The sequence below is a fragment of the Danio rerio genome, chromosome 10 (assembly GCF_049306965.1).
Source record: "Danio rerio strain Tuebingen ecotype United States chromosome 10, GRCz12tu, whole genome shotgun sequence".
Lineage (NCBI taxonomy): Eukaryota > Metazoa > Chordata > Actinopteri > Cypriniformes > Danionidae > Danio > Danio rerio.
The window spans coordinates 32,006,165-32,031,607 of record NC_133185.1 but is presented as its reverse complement, the minus strand read 5'-3'; the positions used below and the strand labels follow the sequence as shown (position 1 = coordinate 32,031,607).

General features: G+C 34.9%; 1 protein-coding gene across 1 annotated transcript in view; it reads right to left on the bottom strand.

The window, feature by feature from the left end:
• cxadr (CXADR Ig-like cell adhesion molecule) overlaps positions 1 to 21,146 on the bottom strand; it is a 61,970-nt gene extending 40,824 nt beyond the window's left edge. Inside the window, 1 exon segment of the mRNA NM_152948.2 lies at positions 20,931 to 21,146. Within this exon segment, the coding sequence (NP_694480.1) occupies positions 20,931 to 20,982 (52 nt within the window). The 5' untranslated portion in view covers positions 20,983 to 21,146.
• Positions 21,147 to 25,443: the final 4,297 nt, after the last annotated feature.

The window sequence follows — 25,443 nt, the reverse complement described above, 5'->3', positions numbered from 1 at the left end:
AACAATTTTATACACTCACACAAATGCTCCCAAATATATTTTGAGGTCGCATAGATAATTTCAAAATTGTCTAAATTTTCGACCCCTGCAGTTGTAGTTAGCTGATATCCAAGGAAAAAGAATAGAAATTCTATTTAATGGATTGATAATAACATCAAGATAATTATTCTGCAATTATGACAGCTGTTTGTGAAGTTTCTAAAATTATCTGTGGCTCTGTGTAGTAAATACTGCGAGTAAATTTGCTTTAAACTCACCTTATAACTTGTCATGTGTTGGAATGAATTCTTCTGTGAGATAATATTATAGTCGTTATGTTTAAGTCACACTAAATCAATGAATCAACTAAATATTTTTTTTCAGCTTTTGTGGTTTCAGTGAAAACGCCCTCTGGCTTTCAGGAGATTTACAACAGATTTTACATTTCTTCTCTGACAAGATGTGCATTACAATAGCAGCTTTGTTCAGTCGTGTTAGCAATCCAAGTTCAATGAAACCACCCTGCCCTAAATTCATCAAATTAAAACAACGTAAAAGCAATCTCATATTCCAACTATAGCAAAAGGCTGTAAGCCCGCACAATATGCACGCTCATATGTACACGTACACAGCCAAACAAACAAACTAGAAGCTTCTTGGCCTTCCATCTAAAAAGGTTAAGTCAGGAGTGGTCAAACAGACAGACAGCTGTCTCTCAGCTTAAAGATCAGTCAGGTTCAGACAGGCAGCTCAGTTCAGTAATCCCAATGAAAGTGTCTGATCTCAACTAACAGGGTTTCATTCACAAAAAGGAACGTCAAATTAAAGAATCAAAGAAAGTTTGTGATCAGAGACAAAAGATGCGCAAGATCACCAAAGTGGGCATATTTACCAAATTCTTTGTATATTTTTGTTTATGAAAGAATATGTACAAAAGATATATTCACTTTATTATTATTACTTTATTATTATTATATTCACTGTTTATTCACTTTACTAGTGTCCCTTTGAATGCTCAATAAAAGAATGGAGTGTCAAGTTGTCAAAAGACCCATCTGAATGCAGAATGATTCAAAAGCACAACTGTTTTTACACTTAAAATTCCATTAACACTGTACCTTTTTAAACCACAATAGGATGTGTGATACAAAAAAGGCCCGGAATTAATCTTCATCTAAATCACGCTGCAAAACATATTGAATAAATAAGTCAAGCAGAACGACAGCATGGCTTTGGAAAAATGACATGCCAAAGCAATACACTGTGACAAACATTTCTAATGAATTGGATTTTACAGAAATCAAACCTGACGTTTCATTTAAAATATTGTAACAAAGACCCCTCCAAAAAAAAAAAAAAAAAAGTAATTTTATTTTGCATCCCTGGAAAGCTTTTGACTTTAGACTAGGTGTGTTCTGCAATGAAAAGTGCATGTGAGGATCCTTCTAGGATACTAAAGGAATTCACATTCTCACCAGTAAGGAAAGTAGGACACGCACAAAATAAAATACCCTGAATAAACATGGCTTTCCTCAGAATGCACAAGAGAAATACAACCATTAACCTTCTTATACAAAACCTACAATCAGTTTCCAAACATGTCAAGAGGCTCTAGAGAGTCTTCTCATGTGTAATGGTAAATGCCAAATCACTGTAAACACTTGAAAGAATGAAGCAAAATGTCAAAGTTCTCATTTTTATTAAAGGTGGAACAAGCCACTATGTGGAACCACAAAGGATTGTTTTAATGTGTTTGTATTTGTGTCAGATGAGAGCATACCAGAGTAAAACACTAAATCTGAGGATTACAGGTCACCTAGTGCCGAAATGCATCACTTTATACAGAGCAAAAAGGATGAGGTGGAAAAAAGAGAAAAGAAAGAGAGAATAAAAATACTCAGAAGCAGATGTAAATTGGCATCAATATTTATATATATATATATATATATATATATATATATATATATATATATATATACAGGGCTCGAAATTAACTTTTTTACTTGGTAGCACCGGTGCTCCCAACTTCAAATATTTAGGAGCACCAAAAAAATTTTAGGAGCACCAGAAAAAAATTTAGGAGCACCCACCAAAAATGAATGAGCACAGCTGCAAATTGTTTTTTAAGGGATTTATTGTATTTTAAAACAATATTAATAGGACTAACAAAAACCAGAAACAACTATCTAACTAAAGCTGCGAAGACATTGATATTTGTGTGCAATAATTCCAAAATGAATGTCTAATAATTAGGCCATAGAATATTAATGATGATGAAAATGACAATAATAGTAACAATGAATTCCATTTCTCATTATGATACTGCCTTGAATGTGCATGAATGTAGGTTATCTGCTATTAAAAGTCTGTTACTTTATGAAAAAAAATTGTATAGTTTGCATCAAACAAAAATGAAGCATTGCAGTAAGAAATATTTATTTTGTACTGCTGTTTTTATATGCATGTCAATTTAATAAATAATATTTCTGATACAAAACAAACAAAAGATTATAATAAATCATTCAATTCAATGATGAAAGCTGCAAAGCAGTCATCAGTAAATAAATAAAAAAATAATATACAACTCAAAAAAGAATAGATAAAAGAAAGTAAGTAAAGTCTCACTTCTATCACTCTTTAAAAGTTTTGGTTTCAGTTTGTGTCAATTTAAAGGTTCAGTCTGAGCTGATCTTCATTTTTCTGTGTTTGTGGAAAGCAGGCGAGTCAGCCGACCCAATTAATAAGTAGGCAGCGCAAGATTATTGCGCTAACCATCGGCGCAAATCCGGTCTTTGTTATGAACCGCAGTTTCAGTGTAAACTTAGTAAAGGCGAGCTTCTTTGGCGATGATGCAGTATTAGATTTGACTTTTAGCGGACATTTGGGCTGAACACGCAGTGAATGCGACGCATGGAGATTCGGGCACCTTCTCCAAGAAGCGCGTACTCGATTGATCTCAGCTGGCGGATCATTATTCACCACGTGACGTGTCATGATCGCTTTCATCTGCGCCTCAACTTAGGTGGGGTTTTCAAACTTGTGCTTTAAGTTTTCACTCTTTAGCCGTTTGCATTTCCTGTGGTCATAAAAGCTCCTTCCCTGTCATCTGACAGCGGAAAACCTTGAGTGAATGACAGCTAATATGAACCAATATAGCGGCAGGGAAGAGCGATTCAGCACGTTTTTACAAAAAATCAAAACAGGTCGCACTACAACCATTATCTGCAGTCGCACTAATGCTCCCAGATATATTATGAGGTCGCATAGATTAATTTTCGGGCGCATATGCGACCAAAATGGTCGCAATTTCGAGCCCTGATATATATATATAGATACATATATACATATATATATACATATATATATATATATATATATATATATATATATATATATATACATATATATACATACATATATATATATATATATATATATATACATATATATATATATATATATATATACATATATATATATATATATATATATATACATATATACATATATATACACATATATATATATACACATATATACATATATATACACATATATATATATATATATATATATATATATATATATATATATATATATATATATATACACATACATACATATATACATATATATACACATATATATATATATATATATATATATACACACACATATATACATATATATACACATATATATATACACACATATATATATATATATTAGGCTTGGGCGGTGTCCAAATTTTGAGACCGTCAAACCGCCTCCATATTTTACCCCGGTATCCGGTATTACCGGCGTAATAAAAAAAAATATGACGTAAGGCTCAGACAGCGTCACCAAACTGTTGGCTTGAGCCTAAACCATTCAGAAACTGAATACATTCTATGCGACCTTAGGGAGAGAGAGGGAGGGAGGGAGGGAGGGAGAGAGAGAGAGAGAGAGAGAGAGAGAGAGAGAGAGAGAGAGAGACAGAGAGAGAGAGAGAGAGAGAGAGAGAGAGAGAGACAGAGAGACAGAGAGACAGAGAGACAGACAGAGAGACTTTCTCTGTCTAACACAAACACACACACATCTCTCCCGCGATTTATTCAGAAATTTACTCCCCCACCGTAAGAAATCTGGCCGGCTCCCGCGGGAATGCAGAGAGCTGTAATCGGGCCATAAAAATTATACCCGATTGGTCCCGAGTCCGACACGTACATTTTACTTTATAAAGCCCGAGCCCTTACAGCTCTAATGCATTTTTTTCAAGAATGAGTCATTTATATGTTTTAACAGCATTTATTCGTAACAAACGTAGACTATATCCCACTTGAAAGTTGGAACAAAGAAATAAAATAAGTCCTCTGTATCGTAACATCTCAGCACTCTATAGGTCTACATGCACTTAGTCTTTAAATTGGCCAACACACCAATGAAAAGAAATCTTGCTTAACAAATCAAATAAACTCTAAATGATGACGGGTATTTTGGCAGTAACTAAATTGAAGCTGAATATTAAAAGAATAATGCCACCATTAGTCTGTATACTCTGTCTACATTATGATTATATGGTTTAATTAATATTTATTTATAATTTAAAACCCTTTACTCACCAAGATTAGGCTACGTGTGTTTGTGGAGGAACATTATTAAATCCACTGGCTTTAGCGCAGTCTTGCGCTCATGTGCGTCCAGCAGCACTGAACACCGTTTCACTGCTACTGCTACAGGCCGAGATGCAGAGTTCTGATCTGGCTGATTTTGCAAGTTTTAGGTAGGATTGTTTATTCATCTTATACCAGTCAGGAACATCCATTTAATTTTCCATGACCGTAGTTTCAGGGTAGCGAGTGGCCTCGTCATTTTACCTGTCAGCTTGCGGTTTAGGGCTCTACCGTAATACGCAGTGTATGAGCGACCGCTAAATACCTGCGGCTGGAATAACCGCTCTTTCTGACTGGCTTGACCGCCGTCAAAATTCTCTTTTTTTACTACTTCGTCATAATTTGCTTCACCTTTGCAGGGATGGATTTTAATGCAGGGATTTGGATTTTTTCGGGTCTCGCCGGGTTCGGGCAAAGATCTTCAGCTCTAATGCAGACCTCTCGTTCATATTAACCACGTCTCCCTTCTGTTCAGTCTAAACTGCCAAACTGCAGGTCACTTTGAAGCGCGACTCGTCACGTCATGTCTCCCTCTCCCCCTCCCTCTCCCTCTCACCCTCTCCCCTCCACACTGTCCCGTGATGACAACCACACACACGTTTTTTAGGCATTAAATAAAGGATATTTAATACTTTATGACGGTATAACGGTATTGAAACTGACACCGTTGCTATTTTTAGATCCCGCGGTATACCATAATACCGTAATATCGCCCAAGCCTAATATATATATATATATATATATATATATATATATATATATATATAGATATATATATATATGAACACCACTGTCAATAACAATAGCAAAAGAGTTTGGTATGCATTTTCCAAGAACATCTAGTTGAAAAACATCTGAACTTTTCTGAATGGTGTGAGCACATCATGATTCATGTAAGTAGAACCAACCAATCTGCTTTACACTTTGTATGGAAAATATACATTTCAGTAACGGCAGACTAATTACCTCAGACAAAGACAGCACATCAAACACTGCAGTTTTACTTTTTTCCATTAACTTACATCGGAACTGCCGCAATGGTTTGTCTGTTTGTCATCCTCTGAAAAAAATGGCTGATGGTCGCCTAGTTATGAGAGATGCTTGACACTCAGGTCAGAATAACAACACATGCGAAAATACCTGCTGTATAGCAGCAGTAAGGAGATTGTAAATAGAAAAAGGATGTAAGGATGTCGCCAAAGTGGCTTTTTGGTTTCTTTTCTAAATCATCCCAGCCACCAGCACCCCATCTGAAAGATTTTTTAGCATAGGGGGTAAAAAGTCATTTAACTTCACAATTTGTATTGTTGTAATATGTATTTGAATAATGATGATTAGTTCCTTTACTTGAAAGCTCAGATTTGATCATCATAATTGGTTTTGTTCACAGAGTTTGAGGTTTACTGTATTATTATTATTATTGACACCTTACAGATGTTAATCTACCTTTATCATTGCACACACTTTGTAACATTTTATTTATCAAGTTTAAGAGTCTCTTTAACACTTATGTTTATTTTATTATAAAGAGATCAGATATTTGGTTTAAATATTTTTGAATTTGACTATTAAAACTATTTATTTACCTTAGAAATGTTGGTAAATTAAAATAAAGTTGTTAAATAACAAAAAATCCTAATATTCCTGAATGGATTGTTAAAAAATATTCAATAATTATCGATATCGAAAGATATGAAACATGATAGAGATTATTGTTAAATTATTGTTTGCAATATTTCCCAGCTCTACTCAGAAGGCAAAAAAAAAAAAAAAAACATTCCTTCTGATATTCGCACAAAGGATGGGAATGGATGAGAGAACAACACTGAGAAGTGATGGCCTTGTGATGTGGCCATGAATTAAACATGAATCCATTAAGACACTTAACAGCTGGCTGCCATAAACCATTTTTTAGACGAACATCTACTGTAGCACTGCAGCTTTATGAGTCACAAAAGCTGACTTAAAACAGGCAAACCCAAAACATAAGGATTTAAAAACTAGGTTAAACTTCACAACTATGACTGCATGGGCAAAATTGCTTTTATTTGTTCACAACAGAACAAATTCCACTTCAAATCTTACCATTTGCAAAGCACCCTGAAAACATAGCTTATTATATCCAAAAGGCAGTCTCCAGGGAAACAATGTGCTCTGCAGTCAATTACACAATTCTTCTACTCTGCATCTCAGATTTTCTTTTTGAATTCCTATGTCTACTTTATTTAAGCAAAGCAGGAGTACATTTGTAGCACTTATGGACACATGCATATGTTTAAAGTAACTGAAAAAATGCACCCTAGCTACTGTAAATCTGACACATTTGACATTGCCCCTATGTATTATTTACGTGTAACACCCTTGGCTGAATTAAATGAATGAATCTGGACCCAGGTGCTCTGAGAATGCAACACCGAACCCCAGTGCAATGACAAGGTCAGGTCATTCACACATGTTGTTGACACCTATGTTCAAGGTTAAATTCAGCAGGTGGGCTTTTTGCTGATGCTTTTTTTTTATCTTCTGTTTCCTAACATCACATGAGAAACTCAAATATTTGCACTGCCATTTACTGTAGGCTTCCTTCTTCTCGCTTTAAAGCATTCAAACTCATTTCACATTCATGCCTGCTCACAGTGTCTAATCATAGCTCCAGAACCAGAATGTATTAGGAAATTATCATGAAGGCTGTAATGAAACAGTTTGTTTGGTCAAAGATGAGAGCTAAATGGCTGATTAGTTAGAACTGCCAAAAGGTTATTAGTAAAATATTTGAATATACACTGCATATGAGCGCCACAGGCTAAATGTAAAGACTCCACTCTCATGCAGAGAAAATGGCACATAAAAAAGAAAATTGTGCATACTAATGACTATCTAGGGAAAACAAATCACTTTTTTCTGCACACAAGGGTCATTTACATATGTAGGAACAGATTACAATTTGGCTTAACATTAGAGTGGGGTTGACTTGAATGCTAATGCCACAAGCAAGATATGTGCATGTGTATCGGGGAGGGTGGATAAGAGACAAGGACATAGCATTTTTTTATTAACTTTCCAGTCTGTGCAAATTTGCTTTTTCTCTCGTGCGCTGGCAGTCGATAACGCTCTATGTTTCTCAATGAGATAAAAAGCAGAAAATTGGTTCCTATACAGCAGCTTCTGTATTTCTTGCTTTCCTTACTTCCTTTGATAATGTGCAAGAAAGCAACAAAGGTTTTGTACTACACATGAATATATTTCCCCAATCTAGAGTACAATCTAATCGCAGAGAGCTGGAGAGGACTTCTTGCTTGTCTGGAAGTGAAATATAGCTTTAAAATCATCTTTGAATTTGGCAATGTTTAACTGGCTTTGAGCTTGGCTAATGCTGGAGCAGGGATGAGGTAGTGTTAAAGGGTTAATCTGAAAAGTAAAAGAAAGTGCCTATAGACCATTTCAATGTGGTCATGTCATTGAACATTTTCTGCTTGCTATCAAACTTTCATAACCGTAACAAGAGGCAGTTCAATCATAACTTAAGGTTAAAACAGATGTCATAACATTATTTATCAATATGTGGCTCTTTTGGGATTCTCTGAAGCTATAGAAATGAAAAATGTAAAACAGGAAATACAGTGGGATCATTGTTTTTGTTTACATCCCTTAAAATGGTCTATAGCCCGTTTCACACATACAGACCTTTCTGGAAAGTTACCAGCTACTTTCTGTAACAAGAAGTTGTAACATTACCGCTAAATTGCTGGAATGCTGCTCTGTTTGATCAAAGAAGTAAAATTGCTGGAAAGAGCACGTTCACATTTAGAATGCGCTGAACATGAGACATCTACTCCAGCCAATCAGAACATCACTTCTGCGCTATTTATGAAAATGAAAGCCTTTGAATGCCAGACACATTTAGATACTAGTTGTTAGTCAGATGCCATTTTAATGTTCATTATTAATGCCTACTGTGGAAAAATGATCAATAAAATACTTATGATAAACCGCTAAGAGTTACCTGCAAGCCCTGCGCTCAGCAGCGTCGTGCACATGTAAATGAAGGACTGCTCTGGTAAACACCAGCACACACAAATTATGTATATTTCGACATGCGAAAGTGTTCCTCCATATGTTTAAATCGAAGTTAGGACTGTGCGATTTGGGGAAAATATCTAATTGCAATTTTTCTGACAGATATAACGATTGTGATTAGATTTGCAATTAAATTTTGTAGTCAAGCTTCAGGTCAATAATCTGTAAGCCATAGCAACAATTCTGGGAGAGCTCTTAAAAATTACTAGTTTTGTTTTATGTCTGTGACTTTGAAACAAAATATTTCCATATTACTGATATCCTGTTTTTCTTTGATATGAATTTGTCTATTAATGCTTCTGAAGCACCAGACGCCATTATTCCAATTGTCTACGCTTTCCTGTGTGTTTTTTTGTTTTTTTTTATTGCAGGTATTGCGCATAGTTTGTTGTGCAATTCTGATTGGGCAGAACAAAAGTGTGCTCACTCAATGGGCTAGTAAGACTATCACACACAAAGGGCAGTCACATTTGCTCTGGGCGGGGAAAATTAAAAAAAACCTTCATATTTCATATCACAGCCTCTTGCGATTAGTTGATCACAACATTTCAAATTGCAATTCAATTTTCATTAATTGTACAGCCCTAATTGAAGTTGTTCGCAATATTTATCCATTCACAGAATTAGAAATGTTGTCCAATGTGTAAACACATTGCTGTGGTTAGCACTTTGCCTTTGGATGTCTCTAAAACAAAAGCAGCTGCATTAAGGTTAAAGCTTTAAATAAAAGTAAAATCACCAAAAAACCTGATCTTTATTATGTTTACAAATACAAGTACAGCCATTTAGAGGCCATTTCTGGTTAATGATGACAGAATTTAACAGTATTTTGGAATATATGTGTGAACGGTCTTTTCCAGAAAATTTCTGAAACGTCCTTGTCTGTGTGAACAGCGATTGTTTTAATCTACTGGTAACGTCATTCCGGAAATTTTCTGAATACTTACCGTTATCACGGTGTGAAAAGGGGCTTAAATTTTAATTATTTTAATTCTTCAGCTGATTCTTCTTAAGCAGACTAATAAGAAACACTATCTGTACGGTCAATAGTTTTGGTAGAGAGACAACAATAGTTAAAGAAACAATAGTTCTGGCATGTACGAAACCTGCAAAAGCAAATCCCTGTAGACATGATTCCTGAACAGTGAAGCCTCACACACAAACACTCTGTGACCGCATTAAGACTGTGTACACTTTCACAAGGCATACCAATGTCAGCTGGAAAGCATATACACAGAGAGAGAGTCAGACTTAGTCCCCAAAACAAACATAATCTCACACTGAAGTCTGACCACTCTGCCACTCCGTACAGACACATAAGCCTATACAGCATGCATTAGAAGCCGCAATTTCAGAGAATATGCTCCACTTCTACAAATTTAGATTAAAGAACAACTGTGTTTTTGGATTAAGAAAAACTACTGCATGACTGCCTACGTTTTGATGTGAGTAAATGCTGAAACACGCTGATTATCTAAGACAAAATACGTGAGCTAAGAGCACTGAAACAGACATTGCCCTCAGAGGGCCGGCAGGACACAAAGGATCATGTTAACCTAGTCTAGCAGTCTCTAAACAGGGAGGACAGGATCTACATTCTGAAAATAATAATAATAATAATAAGACAGATGTCATAAGTGTGTTTGTAAAAAGAAAAGAAAAAAAAAAAGAAAAAACACATTGCTAGTAATTCCATTGTTTTGTCCTGCATAGATAAAACTTTATCGATCACCTGTAAATGTGATATGCACTGCACTAAGTTTGGATTGTAATAATAAATTCTGAACTGCTTAAAAGTTCTGTTTCACATCAATAACTCAACCGTAACAAATGTGCATAATGACGGTGTACAGTTTTCACTCACTGCTTGTGAACAAAGTGTACTTTAATCCTACCTCAAACATTTTAGTCAGTTCTAGCATTTATTTTTAAGACAATTTGCTTAATCTATTTTTTAAAAAGCATATAAATTTATATATAAAAAAGCATTATTATCAACCGATCCCTCATTAAATCAGGTCAAATTTTAGAGAACTTAGTATTTTGTTAGCAACTGTAAAGATTTATCAAACAGATTTCTCTGTTCCAAAATGTCAAAAAGTGAAGATTATGACATTATTTACTAATCCATATATTGGTACATGACACACAAGAAATGTTGTCATAAAGGTAAGGTCAGTTAGGTCAAAGGTTTTGTTGACTGACTTTGTGCATGGAAAAACCCATCAAAATATCTTTGGTGTTCCATACACAAACCTACACACACGCACCATCAAATTTAGAAGGCTTGAAATAGGGTTGGGTGATGTCAACCAATTTGGCATTGTACGATGTCTAATGTAAAACATTGCGATGGACAATGGCATTGTCGTCGTAGGCAGCGAATTAATTATTTATGAATAATTAATTTATATCAAATTAATTATTTGTAGCCTATCGTTAACTACCTGATCCGCGTGGTCTTTGTTTTACCCATAACCAAATTATAAATATAAAGTGGAGAATCGCGATCGTCTATCGACCCAACCCTAGTTGGGAACAACATGACGATAAGAAAAGGATTTTCTAATTTTTAATGTACACTACAGAAACACACTTTCATGGGATTGGAACATTCCCCAATACTTGAATCAAAATGTCTAATTAGAACTAGTGATGGGAAGTTCGGATCATTTTACTGACTCAGACCTTTAAGTCTCTTTAACTGAGATGAACAAAGCTTTTGATTAATTTCGTTCAATTTGCCAATTTATAATTAAAATGTTACGAGATGCTTCTAAACTAATCTACAACTACACCAAACGTTGATCACACAACAGACAAGTCATAACTAGAATGCTATAAAAAAAAGAGAAAATCATGTATTGTTTACCTGGTGTTTTGTCTATGATTATATCAGCTCATCTCTTCTGATTGGTGTTCAAATTTGAGTTGTTCGTTCACATGACAGTCCCATATAAGCTTAACCAAAGCACAGTCTGAGCCAAAAAAAAGTCATGATTAGTTCACCTTTTGAGTCATCTGGTTGAGTTGTTCATTCATCACCTGACAGCATGTAAAGAGAGCTGACTCGAGAAATTAATGAATCAAATATTTTTCTGGTTCTAAATGCATATGATTGGCTTCTGTCTTTCACGCGATGAACAAACAACTCAAACAGAGGACTCGAGAGATGAACGGGTCTAATCTTTTTCTAAATGCATATGATTGGCTTTTTGTTTTTCACATGATGAAAGAAAGATGCAAACCGAGGACTCGAGAGATGAACAGATCAAATCTTTTTCCGGCTCTGACTGCATATGATTGGCTGCGGTCTTTCACGTGATGAACGAATGACTCAAACCTTATAGAGGACTCCAAACGGGACTAATCTTCTACTCCACCTGCACAAATGTGCGCATGTGTGAATGAACAAATCTCTTCCTGAGAGGACTCGTCATTCTTAAGTCAAATTGTTCAAGAACAACCCATCACTAATTGAGACAGACCTTTCTGTCAATAACAGATGGAAGTTTATTAGTCATGAATCTGCATTAAGACTCATTATGGGATATCAGCATTACCAAGAGGTTAGCAGAGGGACACAATGATGGATGTACTACAGGTTCTCCTTATCATTGCAGAAAAAACAAGGAGGTGCCTATGAGCTGATGTGTGATGGATGGGGAAAGACGCCAAATGAGAGGTTTCATGACCTTGTGTTTATGGAAGAGTTTATCAGAAGAGTGGGAGGGGAAGAAGTGTAAATCCCAGGCTGCTTGGCTATGATCGGAGTTTTAGTGATTCCCACATCCCTGAAAGGAAATTTTAAAAAATATGGAAAAAGCTCCTACCAGCCTTTACATACTTAACCCTGCACCCTGCCAAATCCCTCTGGAATATAATTCCATTCTCTTCCATTATCCCTTTCGATTCCTCTTCTATTGGTCTCTTCGTCTCACATGATATACTTACAATGATGACTCTTTCTTCCCTCCATCCTCAACCAAACTCCCACTCATACACTCATCCATGACTTTAACCTCTGCTCCCGTCTCTCCTTTCTGTCGGAATCTCGTTCCTACCATCTCTTTCTACTCCCCTCTGTTCCCAGATTGCCTATTTCAACATGTGTGAGTTATGATCCATGAAAGCATAGCAAGTCTCCAATTGAAACTAGAGTTACCAACAAAAAAACCTTTCAACCTTGGTTATTTATCATTATCACTGGGTCTAATGGAACGTGATCAGCTGATTGTAATGGCCCACTTACTCTCCAAATTGAAAAAGAAGGCAATGAAAACAGGCGGGAGAGAGAGTAAGCGAGGTCTTGCTGCACGGGATCAGAGGGTTATAACATAACAGGAATGGGTGTCGCTTGCCATCTCAGGTACGAGTCTTGCATCCTAAAATATTTATGAAGCAGAGGCCTGAATATTCATACGGCTAGTGTGTCCTCTCTGTTAGATGGAGGGCATTCAGCAGCCACATATTCAAACACAGGTGCTCAGAGTGTGATTCTACTCGAAAGCTCTGTCCCTTATTCAGAAGGACAGCACCAGGGGGAATGTTGTGTTGAGAAGAGGAGAAAGGGAGTACAGAGGCTGGGTTTTGAGTCGCAGGTGAGGCTGCAGTTGATATCAGTGTTTCGTTCTGAGGGGCTTTGCTGGATGGATTAGACAGCCCTGCTACAGAACAGAGCAGAGAGTGTAGCCTGAGGCCAGAACTCAGCAGCTTGTTTCCCCTTAGATTACACAAAGACAAATCTCCGGGCATTGCAAATAAATATCTTATTGGCCGAAAGCAAGCCTTCCAGCTGTACATTCTCAACATCTCTCTGTAGATGCCCACTCTCACTAAACATGTCAAAGAGCTTCTGTGTAAATCTAAGAGCATATACACACCACAACTAAATTCAGTTCCATTTGTTTTTTTAGTACACCTTATTTAAACACACAGCTTACAGACTTTCTGAAATAACAACTGTATATGCTACAACCAAATAAACTTATAAAGAAAAATAAAGATATTTTATGAAGTATTCTACGAATATTCTAAGAACTAAAAGATATTCCACACTGTACAGAACCAAACCAAGCAACCGGCTTTTAATGACATATACAGTTAATTTAACTAAATTAAAAAAATTAGCATATTATAGTGTTGACAGATCATTCCGGAAAAAACACACGAGAACAACACTTGCAAGAATGCAGTCTGTGAAACACTGCCTCAGTCAACAGTAGGGTTGCATGATACTAGAATTCGGTATCAATCGATCGATACTGGAATTTTAAAAACGCCCATTTCCCACTAACATTTGAGCACTTGACAGAAATGACTTTGATTGGCCTTGAAACTTTGCTGTTTAATAAGTGTAACCACAGATACAGGGACACTGGAGCATTTTAAAGCCATGATTCATCAGTGAATTACTCATATGTCAGCTTATAGACAGACGTGACTTTGAAACACTCCAGTTTCCCTGTATCTGTGATTACACTCCGTAAACAGTGGTGAGTTCGGTATACTGATGACCATTTCTGTTGAGCATGTGAACACAATGGCAAATCGGTGCCGTTTAGGAACATGCCCAGCTATCAAATAAAAAAAACTTCAGTATCGATTGGTACCGAATTCCATTATCGTGATCACCCAAGGCGATAGTTCATTCATTCATTCTCTTGTCGGCTTAGTCCCTTTATTAATCCGGGGTCACCACAGTGGAATGAACCGGCAACTTATTCAGCATTTTTTACACAGCGGATGGCCTTCCAGCCGCAACCCATCTCTGGGAAACAACCACACATACATTCACACACTACGGACAATTTAGCCTACCCAATTCACCAGTACCACATGTCTTTGAACTGTGGGGGAAACCGGAGCACCCAGAGGAAACCCACGCGAATGCAGGGAGAACAAGCAACACCCTTAATGACACCCCTAATATATATATATATATATATATATATATATATATATATATATATATATATATATATACATATATATATATATATATATATATATATATATATATATATATATAGTTTGAGTCATTTGAATAAATAAAATGTTATTATTTAATGTTTCTCCCACGACTGTACATTCACAGACAGCTGCAAAGCCAAGCAAAAGTAGGCTTAAGTAAAAACGTAATGCAAAAACTCATACGAGCTTTAGAAAGCAAAAGTTGAATCCCAAACACTTTACAGGATATAGAAACCCAGGCCAGGTTAAATTTTTCATGTCCCAAAAAGGCGTGCCTCTGTTAGTCTGCAGAGCAAGTGAAACTATCTGCAAAAAGTTTTTTAAAAAAAAGCTATAGTGCAAAAAAAAAAAACATGTCACTCAATATACTTGGGCGGCCTGCCAAGTAAAGTCTTTGTGTGGAAACTAAGCACTGCACTACCAACTACTGGCTTATTACCTGCCTATTATGAAGTTGTTTTCTATTTATTAATACTAATAAAACTATCATTTTATTCTACATCTATACACCTACCAATACCTAAACCCAACTACTAACTTACTAACTATCAAAAGGCAGCTAAGTAGTAGTTAAATGAGAAATGTCTTAGTTGACGGTTTGCTAATAGTGAGAATTGTAACTTAAAATAAAGTGTGACCTTTACAAATTGCATAATAGTTTAAACATAAACATTTTTTTTTTTACATGCACACCTGAAAAACAACTAAATCAATATTTCAGTTTTCAGCGAGTTTCACCTCCATTAGCTGGATGACCATGTCTAGAAAAGGCTCTCAGGGACCCACTCCAACACTGAACAAGAAGAAGTGATTCTCTGCAATCACGTTCCAAGGACCCGGGGGGCTGTGTTCTACAGGTCTCCTAGCAACCGTCTCCAGGTTGGGTCTCCAGAGTAGGACGGTTTATCAGGTAAATACATCACAGGTCTTCTCAAGGTTGAGGAGGTTTTCAAAACAGTACACTGACCTTAAACAAGACCCTACACTTGGTCGCTTGTGAATGTGAAGGTCCTGCAGGAATCTTAATGGCTTCCGAAGACCAGTGCGAGTCAAAATTTAGAAAGGAGAGCCAGATAATATAGAGGAGCTGAGTGCATGTGGGCTTACGAGCACACGCACACACACAAGAGCAGGAACAAAATAAAAGTGCTGACTGACCAGGGATGTCTGACAGCATCTGGCTAATGTCTAAGTGAAGGGACAAGCCTGTCAGAGCCTGTGGAGGGTATTATTGGGAATATGTCTTTAATGGACACAAGGGATTATAGGACAGAACAGGGAAGACTACAAGACTAGACAGTGATGACAGAGTGTTGTCTTAAACCTGAGAAAGCCTGCAAGCTCCTTTAGATTTTTATTATAAATAAAATAGATACACAAAACTATTTCTTAACCGTATTTGAAAAGTGAATATGAACAGGCTGAATGAGGGGGATGTTGCATTGACGTTTGTTATTCAAATCAGAAGTCAAAACAACAGCCAATCAACTTCAGTTATGTCAGAGCCACAAACCCTGACTAACTGCTTGGTATTTGAGGAGGGACATTCTTGGAGAGCATTTCAAAAGAGTAGTTTAGCAACCAAATGCTACACTGTGACTAATGATTAATTTATGGGAATGATTCACAACCAATGAGAGGCACATGAGCTTTCCACAGGTGCAGTTTTTTAATAGGTTTGTTATAGGCTAAGTATGAAGAATGCTTATAGTTTTTATAATCTGGGTTAACATTTTATTACCAGTGTCTTTCATTATTTCCAAATGTAATAATGAAATGCAGCACATACAATAACTGTTTTGCAACCAACAAATATCTGAAACTTAAAACAAATGCTAAAATTGCATTTGCACGGTTTTATTAAAAAGAACATGTATACAATACAGGCTGTTTGCAGCAATACACATTTTTTTTTTATTATAGCCACATTAACTTTTTCTTTAGCCTTAATCTTTGTTTTAATAATAAGGATAACTGTGGAAACTTTATTGTAAAGCTATTGCAAGTCTGAAAGCCTGATCATCTAGGATTGAATAAAAAAAACTAAAATAAATAAAAGATTTAGAAAAAAATGTACAAAAAGAAAAGAATGCAATTATCTGATCGGTGGAAATTCTTTTGCGGAGTCATGAATATAAATGCAATTTGCCAGAAAGTTGAATGTAAAAGAAAATATCTTTTAAATAATATTCATTAAATTAAAGACTTAAAAAAACAGTACATAAAATAACTGACACTGAATTACAGAAATTTCTTTTAAAAAAAACAAACAAAAAAACAGGACATTTCTGTAATTTAACAATCGTTATTTTACCTCAGCTGCTGGAAAAAAGTAAATTAATGAATGTTAAAATACAGAAATTTCCTGTAATTGTTTGGAAATACTGGATAGCAATTTGTCTAAAAATTTATTATTGTGTGTTGGGAAATATATAAGATATAAAAACAATGGAAACCTACACTGTAAAACCCAATAAGTTAAGACAATTCAAACCGTTTGAGTTAAAGACTTTATCTCTAGGAGTACTGTAAACTTACTCCGGTTAAGTTGAAGTAATGAGGTATTTAATTACCTCTTTACCTTCAACACAGAGTTCAAACTCTTTTTCAAATGAGTAAAATTAACTTTTAGTAAATTTGAGTTAACTACACTCATTTCATTTGATAAAGATGACAGTGTATGAAAAGTCCTCAATTCACAAAAACACCCTTATGTACTTATATATTGATGTCATGTAAAAAAAAAAAAAAAAAAAAAAAAAAAAAAAACTTCAAAAACAATATTTTAGGGGTGTTACACACATTGACTTCTTTTTCATGTGATTTTACACTGGATATGTAAATTTACTGTATTTTGCTGTTATTTTACGATTTTTAACTGTATTTCAGAATAATGTGAAAAAAACATCATATAAAACAGTAAAATTCCATAAAATAACCATTTTTCATAGCGTATACAACTGGCTAAATTCCCAATGTAAAACAGGTCTCTTTAAAGAATTAGAAATGACTGATAATGAAAGTTCAACTCTCCCACAGAGAACATGAATTGAATCTTATTTCTACACCTCCAGAACTGTTGCACTCATAGAAAATTGTTCTACACCATTATGCCTCAGATTGCTATGATTATGAACATTAACAAATAGGTAAAAGCAACTATATGATGTACATCTTTGCAGCTTTCAGATGGCCAACAATGCTAAAGGTAAAGATATTTACATTATAAACAATAATCAATTCATTTTTATATCTATAACGCTTTTACAATGTAGATTGTGTCAAAGCAGCTTATAAGTTCTAGCAAATTGAAATTGAAACATTCCATCCCATTTTCAGAGTTAAAGCAATTTAGTTCAGTTCAGCGTGGTTTAATTATCACTGCTGAAAGTCCAAACACTAAGGAGCAAATCCATCAATGTGCAGCACCACAAGTCCCAAACCAAGCAAGCCACTTACACAAAACAATTTAGAACTTTGCAGAGTTTATGAGCCATATGAAAGCAAATAAAAGCTAAAATGCAAACTGTCCAATCCACAGAATATTCCTGTAAGATCATTAATAAATGTCTCATGTCTGCGGTTTTAATGAGAACAAATGACATTAGCAGTATTGCACTTGTGAAAAGGCCACGTCTCGACATCCCCCATTTCCCTTTATGAATAATCTGTATTATGACAGGATGACAACTCGAATGAGAAATATCCTTGTCGCCGGCACCAAAAACAATATCCCTGTCTGCTGAGGAGGACACGGAGCAACCAAATGTCAGGCACTCCACATTCTGTTGTGATGGTAATGAGTTTGACAGGTTAACGCCATGGAGGAATAAATGTCATACACAAGACTACAAAAACTACCTGAATCTGACGTCTCCCACAGTAATGATAAAACGTATTATAGTTAACATAAAAATCAAAACCAAGCTCACAAACATTCCATATACAGTAAAACAAAAGCAGTGTGCGCACAAAGCTTGTTATTGTTAGACTGTAGTTTATCAATTACCAGTGGCCCGGAAAGTCATTGCCCCATCTATGGCATTCTTTTTTTTTACATTTTATTTTTTCCTTGTGCTGGTCTGTATAATTTTATCTGATTTTTTAGTTAAAGAACACAGGTAACCTTTGACTAAAACCTTCACAAGTTGTTTCAGTTGTTATTCAAAAAGCACAGGCTGGTTTCAGAGGAATAGATCAGTTTCTAGCACAGATTGACCCTTTTAGAAGAGTATTGTCAAATTTGGGTTGGTTTCAGTTTGCTGGTATCTGTTGACTTCTATTTTATCAAATCAACAAAGACCAAAGTTTAAGCTAAACCTCTTTTTAAAACTCGTTGTTTCTACAAAAAGAAGCAAAATTTAGGTTTGGTTTGCTGGTCTCTTTTGACTTCCATTTTATCAAACAACAGAAACTAAAGTTTGAACTAACCCTTTTTTTTAAACTCTTTGGTTTAAGAAAAGGAAGCAAAATTTGGTTTGATTTTAGTTTGCTGGTATCTGTTGACTTCCATTTTATCAATCAAAAAGGACTAAAGTTTGAGCCAAACCTCATTTTAAAACTCTTCGTTTTTACAAAAGGAAGCAAAATATGGTCTGATTTTAGTTTGCTAGCATCTGTTGATTTCCATTTTATCAATCAAAAAGGACTAAAGTTTGAGCCAATCCTCTTTTAAAAGCTCTTCGCTTCTACAAAAGGAATCAAATTTTGGTTTTGGTTTGCTGGTATCTGTTGACTTCCAATTTATCAAACAACAAAGCCTAAAGTTTGAGCCAAACCTTTTTTTTAAACTCTCCGTTTCTACAAAAGGAAGCAAATTTTGGTTTGGTTTTGTTTTGGTTTGCTGGTATCTGTTGACTTCTATTTCATCAATCAACAAAGCCTAAAATTTGAGCCAGTCCTCTTTTTTAAATTCTTTATTTCTACAAAAGCAAGCAAAACGATTCACCAACAGATAGAGGTAAAGTTGGTTCGCACATTCAGACTTTCCCCTTAATAATATAATTTCATAAAAGTATTGTTTGCAAACTCTAAATAGTGAAATCATATTAGCAGCCAATGACTATTAAAGTACAACATTGTTCACAGTCAAATAAACAGTGTTAATGTTGTTTTCAAGTCACACTTGCATGCTAATTTCAATTGAATATTCAAAGTAACATGGTAAACAATATAGAGACTTGTAAATGAACGAATGTGTGAATATAAAACCAACTTTACCTCTATCACCAACAGCACATCCTGGGTGATCAGAGTAAATTAGCCATTTTATAATTTTTATTGTCATCCCTTTTCTCACAGCCAGTCAACACAACCAAGTCAAAAAGTGCCACAACTAAAAGTGGCGTTTTTGCAGAAAATCAATATTACCACTGCCAAACATTATTTACTGATATGCGTCTTCTAATCCAGGGGATCAGTCAATGTCAGGTCATGTATGTAGAGTAGATAATAAGCAACCTCAACCTTAGTTTCAGACATCCAGAGGAGTCGTTTCGAGAAGGGGGGCACGAGTGGAGCATGAACTGGCAGATGGCAGCCCCTCTTGACTGCTTTAAGACGGTTAAGCCTATTGTGTTTAACTGTTAGCAACATTTAAGAAATGTTTTCTAGTAAAGTAATAACTCTGTTAGAGCTAGAAAACGTACGAATTCAGTTAACAATAACAGCATAAGACAAGACATAGCAAAGAGAACACGATGTAAACGTATTAGGCTGATGATAAAATAAAAATGCTACAAAAACAGTGTACGCAAGGTAACGTTATTACACGTGTGACGGAAAAATGGCTTCGAGACGCACATCAACTTTTATTTATTGTGAAGGTTTAACGTTAAATATAAGCAATCAACAACGTTAACATTTATTTTACAAATGTACCCGTTTCAAATACAAATCTTATATTGTACAGTTTATATCTTATAATAATATGTTGCTCCATTAACTGGAGATAGTTAGTTATGATAAGTCTAACGTTAAATATCACTGTTTTTGATTTTTAAATCTGATTTTGAAACTAACGACCGTTTTTTCTTTAACGGAAAGCCGTAATTTCGATAAAATTCGACTTCGGACAATTTGGTGGAGGATTAAACTTTTGCCGAAATGGTAAACTTATAAAACTTCGACACTAAACAAACCAATAATTTGAACGAAATCGATATGAAGTATTATAATAAAACTTTTGAGGGGCGGTAGCGCGCGAGCTAGTTCGCAATCCTCTGGGAATAAAGGCAAATTAAAACTTACCTGTGAGAAGAATAACATAGGTTACGCAGAGAAAAGACGTCCTCATATCCATTCCTCTGCTTTAAAGCAACAATTTGCTACCCGGTGCGAGTGAAAAAACAACTTTTCCTCGAGACTTGTGCTGTTTCGCGTTCACTCTTCTTTCTCGCGCAGCATCAGAAAGTCCAGCCGCAGCTCGCGCAGGTGGATTGTGTGGCTGGCTGGAATCTGCACACGTGATTTCCGGAGGTATCAGTCGGAAACATTTTAAGGGGTTTTAACGCCCTCTTGCGTACGTAGACAACATTTTTTTTTTTTTTTTTATTAAACAGTAAATTATTACAGCATAATGAAACATTAGGAACTACATAAGGAACATAAAAGATGCCAGGGGGATAAAACAGTAAAGAAGGGGAAAAAATACAATAAATTGAATAAGAGATACATATAACATAAAGCTTAAAATAAAAATACAATATTAATAGTGTAAGTAGATCAAAACAAAGTACCGCTTTTTACAGGGGAATTTTAAATAGGGCATGACAAGATAATGTTTTCCTAGCCTTAGTGTTTCCTGAACCGGAAAGTGTTTCAAAGTATTGTTTCAGTTCTTTTATGAATACCTTAAAAAAGCGGTTTATTATTGGAGAATTTGCATTTATGGATATGATATTTAGCAAGTAAAAGTAAAAGATTTATGAAGTAGAACACTTTTTCTGTACTACTGTCTGTATCAATAAAACCAAATAATACATTTTCCCAAAGCAAAGAAAAATTGGAATATAAACTCAATTACAAATTTGCAAAAGTTACCCCAAAATGTTTTTGTGTAGGAACAATACCAAAATAAATGAACAGTTGTTTCTTCTTTTGAATTACAGAAAGTGCACATTGTGTTAATATTCAATTTAAATCTTTTTAAATAGCTACTCACTGGGTAGAATCTGTGAATTAATTTAAAAGACACTTCTCTGACTTTGTTCACAATAACATATTTGTGTGGCAAAAGCCAAACTTTTCTCCAGTTTGAAATATTTGTAAAATTGCTCCAGTAAGTAATAACATAAGATTTTGCAACAACTTCTTTCTGAAATAAAATACGGATTGATTTGTTAGTTGAGTTTGGAACAAGACAAGCTTTGCCCACTGTTGTTTCAAATGGATCACAGAGAGATGGTGTGATACATAGAGTTCTGTTCAAGCCTTAGTGTAATAATTCCTGCAGGAACAGCATCAAATACAATGGCAAATTCTTTTGGTGAGACAGGAAAATTGAACTTCTGTAAGAACTCATAATATGATAGCAAAAAACCATTTTCATTAAAGAGATCATGAACTAAAATATTTTTTTTTATATATTACTAACTCTGAAGAAATAAGGATTTGTTTTTGTAGAGTATATTGCGGTTATTCCAAACAAAAAAAGAGTGTGGAGAAAAGTTGTGTTTATAGATAAGAGACCAAGCAAGAAGCATTTGCTTGTGAAATGCCGAGAGCTTTACAGGTAACTTCTCAATATTATAATGACACAGGGAGAGAAAGTTCAAGCCACCCAGCTGTGAAAAAATATAATTAGGGATATAATTCCAAATCGATGTGGGGCACTTTAAAAATTGTTTCATCCAATTAACTTTAAAGGTGCAATTTAATGTATTAAAATCTAATAAATTTAGTCCTCCATTTTCATAGGTGTTCATAACAACTGTTTTCTTAATGTAATGTGTACGATTTCTCCAAACAAAGTTAAATAATAACTTGTCTATTGTTTTACAAATTTTGTTTTCTAATTGTAAGACCAAAGCGGCATAGATTAATCTGGATAGACCTTCAGCTTTAGTAAGTAGCACTCTTCCATTTAAAGAGATATTTCTTTGAAGCCACTGATTAAGTTTTTTATGATTTTTTTCTATAATTGGAGTAAAATTTTCACTACAGCGTATGGATTCATTTTTGGTTATAACAATTCCTAAATAAACTACTTTTTCTTTAATCGGGATATTGCAAATAGAGGGAGCATCACAATCTTTCACAGATAATAATTCACATTTGGCAATATTCAGGTGTAAACCAGATGCTTCTGAAAATGTATTTATTACTCCTAAAGCTATGGCAACTTGATCACTATTTTTTAAAAAGAGAGTAGTGTCATCCGCTAACTGACTGACAATCACTTCCCTTTCTGCTATATTGATGCCTAAAAGATCACTTTGCTTAATATGATCTGCTAATAATTGTGCAGCCAGTAGAAATAAATAAGGAGAATAGACAACAACATATATCGATACATGTTGAATGGAGAACACGTAATGCTCTGATATCATTTAATTTCGTGTAAATGTGTATTTTGTATTTTATTTTTCTCTTTCGGAACACTATGTGAAATAATACTTCTTGTTCTTGTGGCACTGAATTCATTTATGAATGGATCATTAAAAGCACTAAACACTTTTTAAAAACGCATCTTAACTTTTCTTGAGCTTTTCACCACCAATTATTCCAGCATTCGTCTTTAAACAGCCTTTTAAGAATCTCATTTATCGACTGTGTCTCCTTTAAATGTCATTTACTGGTTTTACGGTGATTCTGGAGCCACTCGTTTGATCAATTCCTTCTAAATCCTTCGTTTTCATTATATAAGCTTCCCAGATCTGGCTCAGTCCCCGTTTAGCGTTTAATAGCGGCATGAATCAGGTATTTTACTAATGCATCCATATATTCACTTTAAGGATTTGAAGATTTTTAGGCCAGACATTACTCAGAGTTTTAGAATTTATCTAAATGTGCAATAGCTCATTGAGGACTTTTGTAAATTTTATTTATTCAACTTAACTGGAGGTCCCTGGGTAAAGTTTTGTGTTTGTTAATTTTTCTAATGAAACATAAATAGTGATGAAAGAGATCATAATAAATGGCTTGCATGTATATTTATTGCGTAGTTCATGAAAAATACAATTTTCTACATTTGTACGGGTGCGCAGAGACTAGTAGATTGGTTTGTAACTAAAATCTGCTGAATATAGCCATCTCTCTTTCTTTAACCCTTAATCAGGCCACGGGGTCAGGGTGCCGATAAATGTTCCCTATTTTTATATACAGTTGAAATTAGAATTATTAAACCCCTTTGATTTTTTTATTTCTTTTTTTAAATATTCCCAAATTATGTTAAACAGAGCAAGGAAATGTTCACAGTATCTGATAATATATATTTTTTTCTTCTGGAGAAAGTCTTATTTGCTTTATTTCAGCTAGAATAAAAGCAGTTTTGATTTTTTTTTATAAAACATTTTTAAGGTCAATATTATTAGCAATGTGTTGGAAAACATCTTTATACCGTTACACAGAAAATGGGGAAAAAAATAAACCGGGTCGAATAATTCCGGTTAAATAATTCTGATTTCAACTGTTCCTTTCATCTCAGGGGCACGAGACTCTACAACATTAACATCTATATTAAACGGACACAAAACTGGACTGGATTCAGTTGTTTTAACTTTCACTGCCTCACCAAAAAAAAAACGATGTCGTTAGTTAACACACTCAAAAGTGTGTTAAAAACACAAGTGTAGTGCAACAGGATTATGTTTGTTTAATTTTTTTGTAAACCAACAATGCTGTGAACGGTGAAAATATGATCAACCATTTGGGCAGTTAAAGGTGTGTAAATATATATTTACTTTTTTTTATAAGGGTTTTCACCTTTATTGATTGGACAGCGGAGATGCACAGACAGGAAAGTGTGTGGAGCAGAGATAGGGGAAGGATCGGCAAAGGACCTTGAGCCAGGAATCGAACTCTGGTCGCCACACTAACCACTAGGCTATTGGCGCAGATATATATTTACTTTATAAAAATGGCATCAACAAAATCTACAAAAAACACAATATATCTATAAAATGTTTAGAAATAAACAAAAGACTGATACTAAAGCACAACATCAACATGGACTGTGTGTCACTCAAATATATAAATAAAGTTTTCTAAAGCCTCAAGAACTATAACCTGAAAACAAATGGACGTCTAATGACCCCTGCTGGATAAGTGTGGAAATTGCAATTTCTATTTTTAACATTAAATCTAAACTTTTTTTTCTGGAACGTCAGATGGTTGTATTGGATTCCTAATATAAAAAAAACAATATCCAGAAACCTTTTATAATAAATTTAGGTCAGAATTTTGAGGATTTTTTTTAAATAAAAATAAAATTTTTCATATGCCAAATGATGGCGTAGTTGCATGTTTGAGAAGTAAATGAATAACTAAAGAACAAATATCCACACAAACACTGCATAAATGAAAAGTTAAAAAGTGACTGTATAAGTAATAGTTTATCATTTAAAATTTATATTTCCCTATAAAATTTGTAGGGCAACATGATGGCACGTGGGTAGCGCTCTCACCTCACAGCAAGAAGATCGCTGGTTCGAGCCTCGGCTGGGTCAGTTGGCATTTCTGTGTGGAGTTTGCATGTTCTCCCCGTGTTCGCTTGGATTTCCTCCAGGTGCTCTGGTTTCTCCCACAAATCCAAAAACATGCG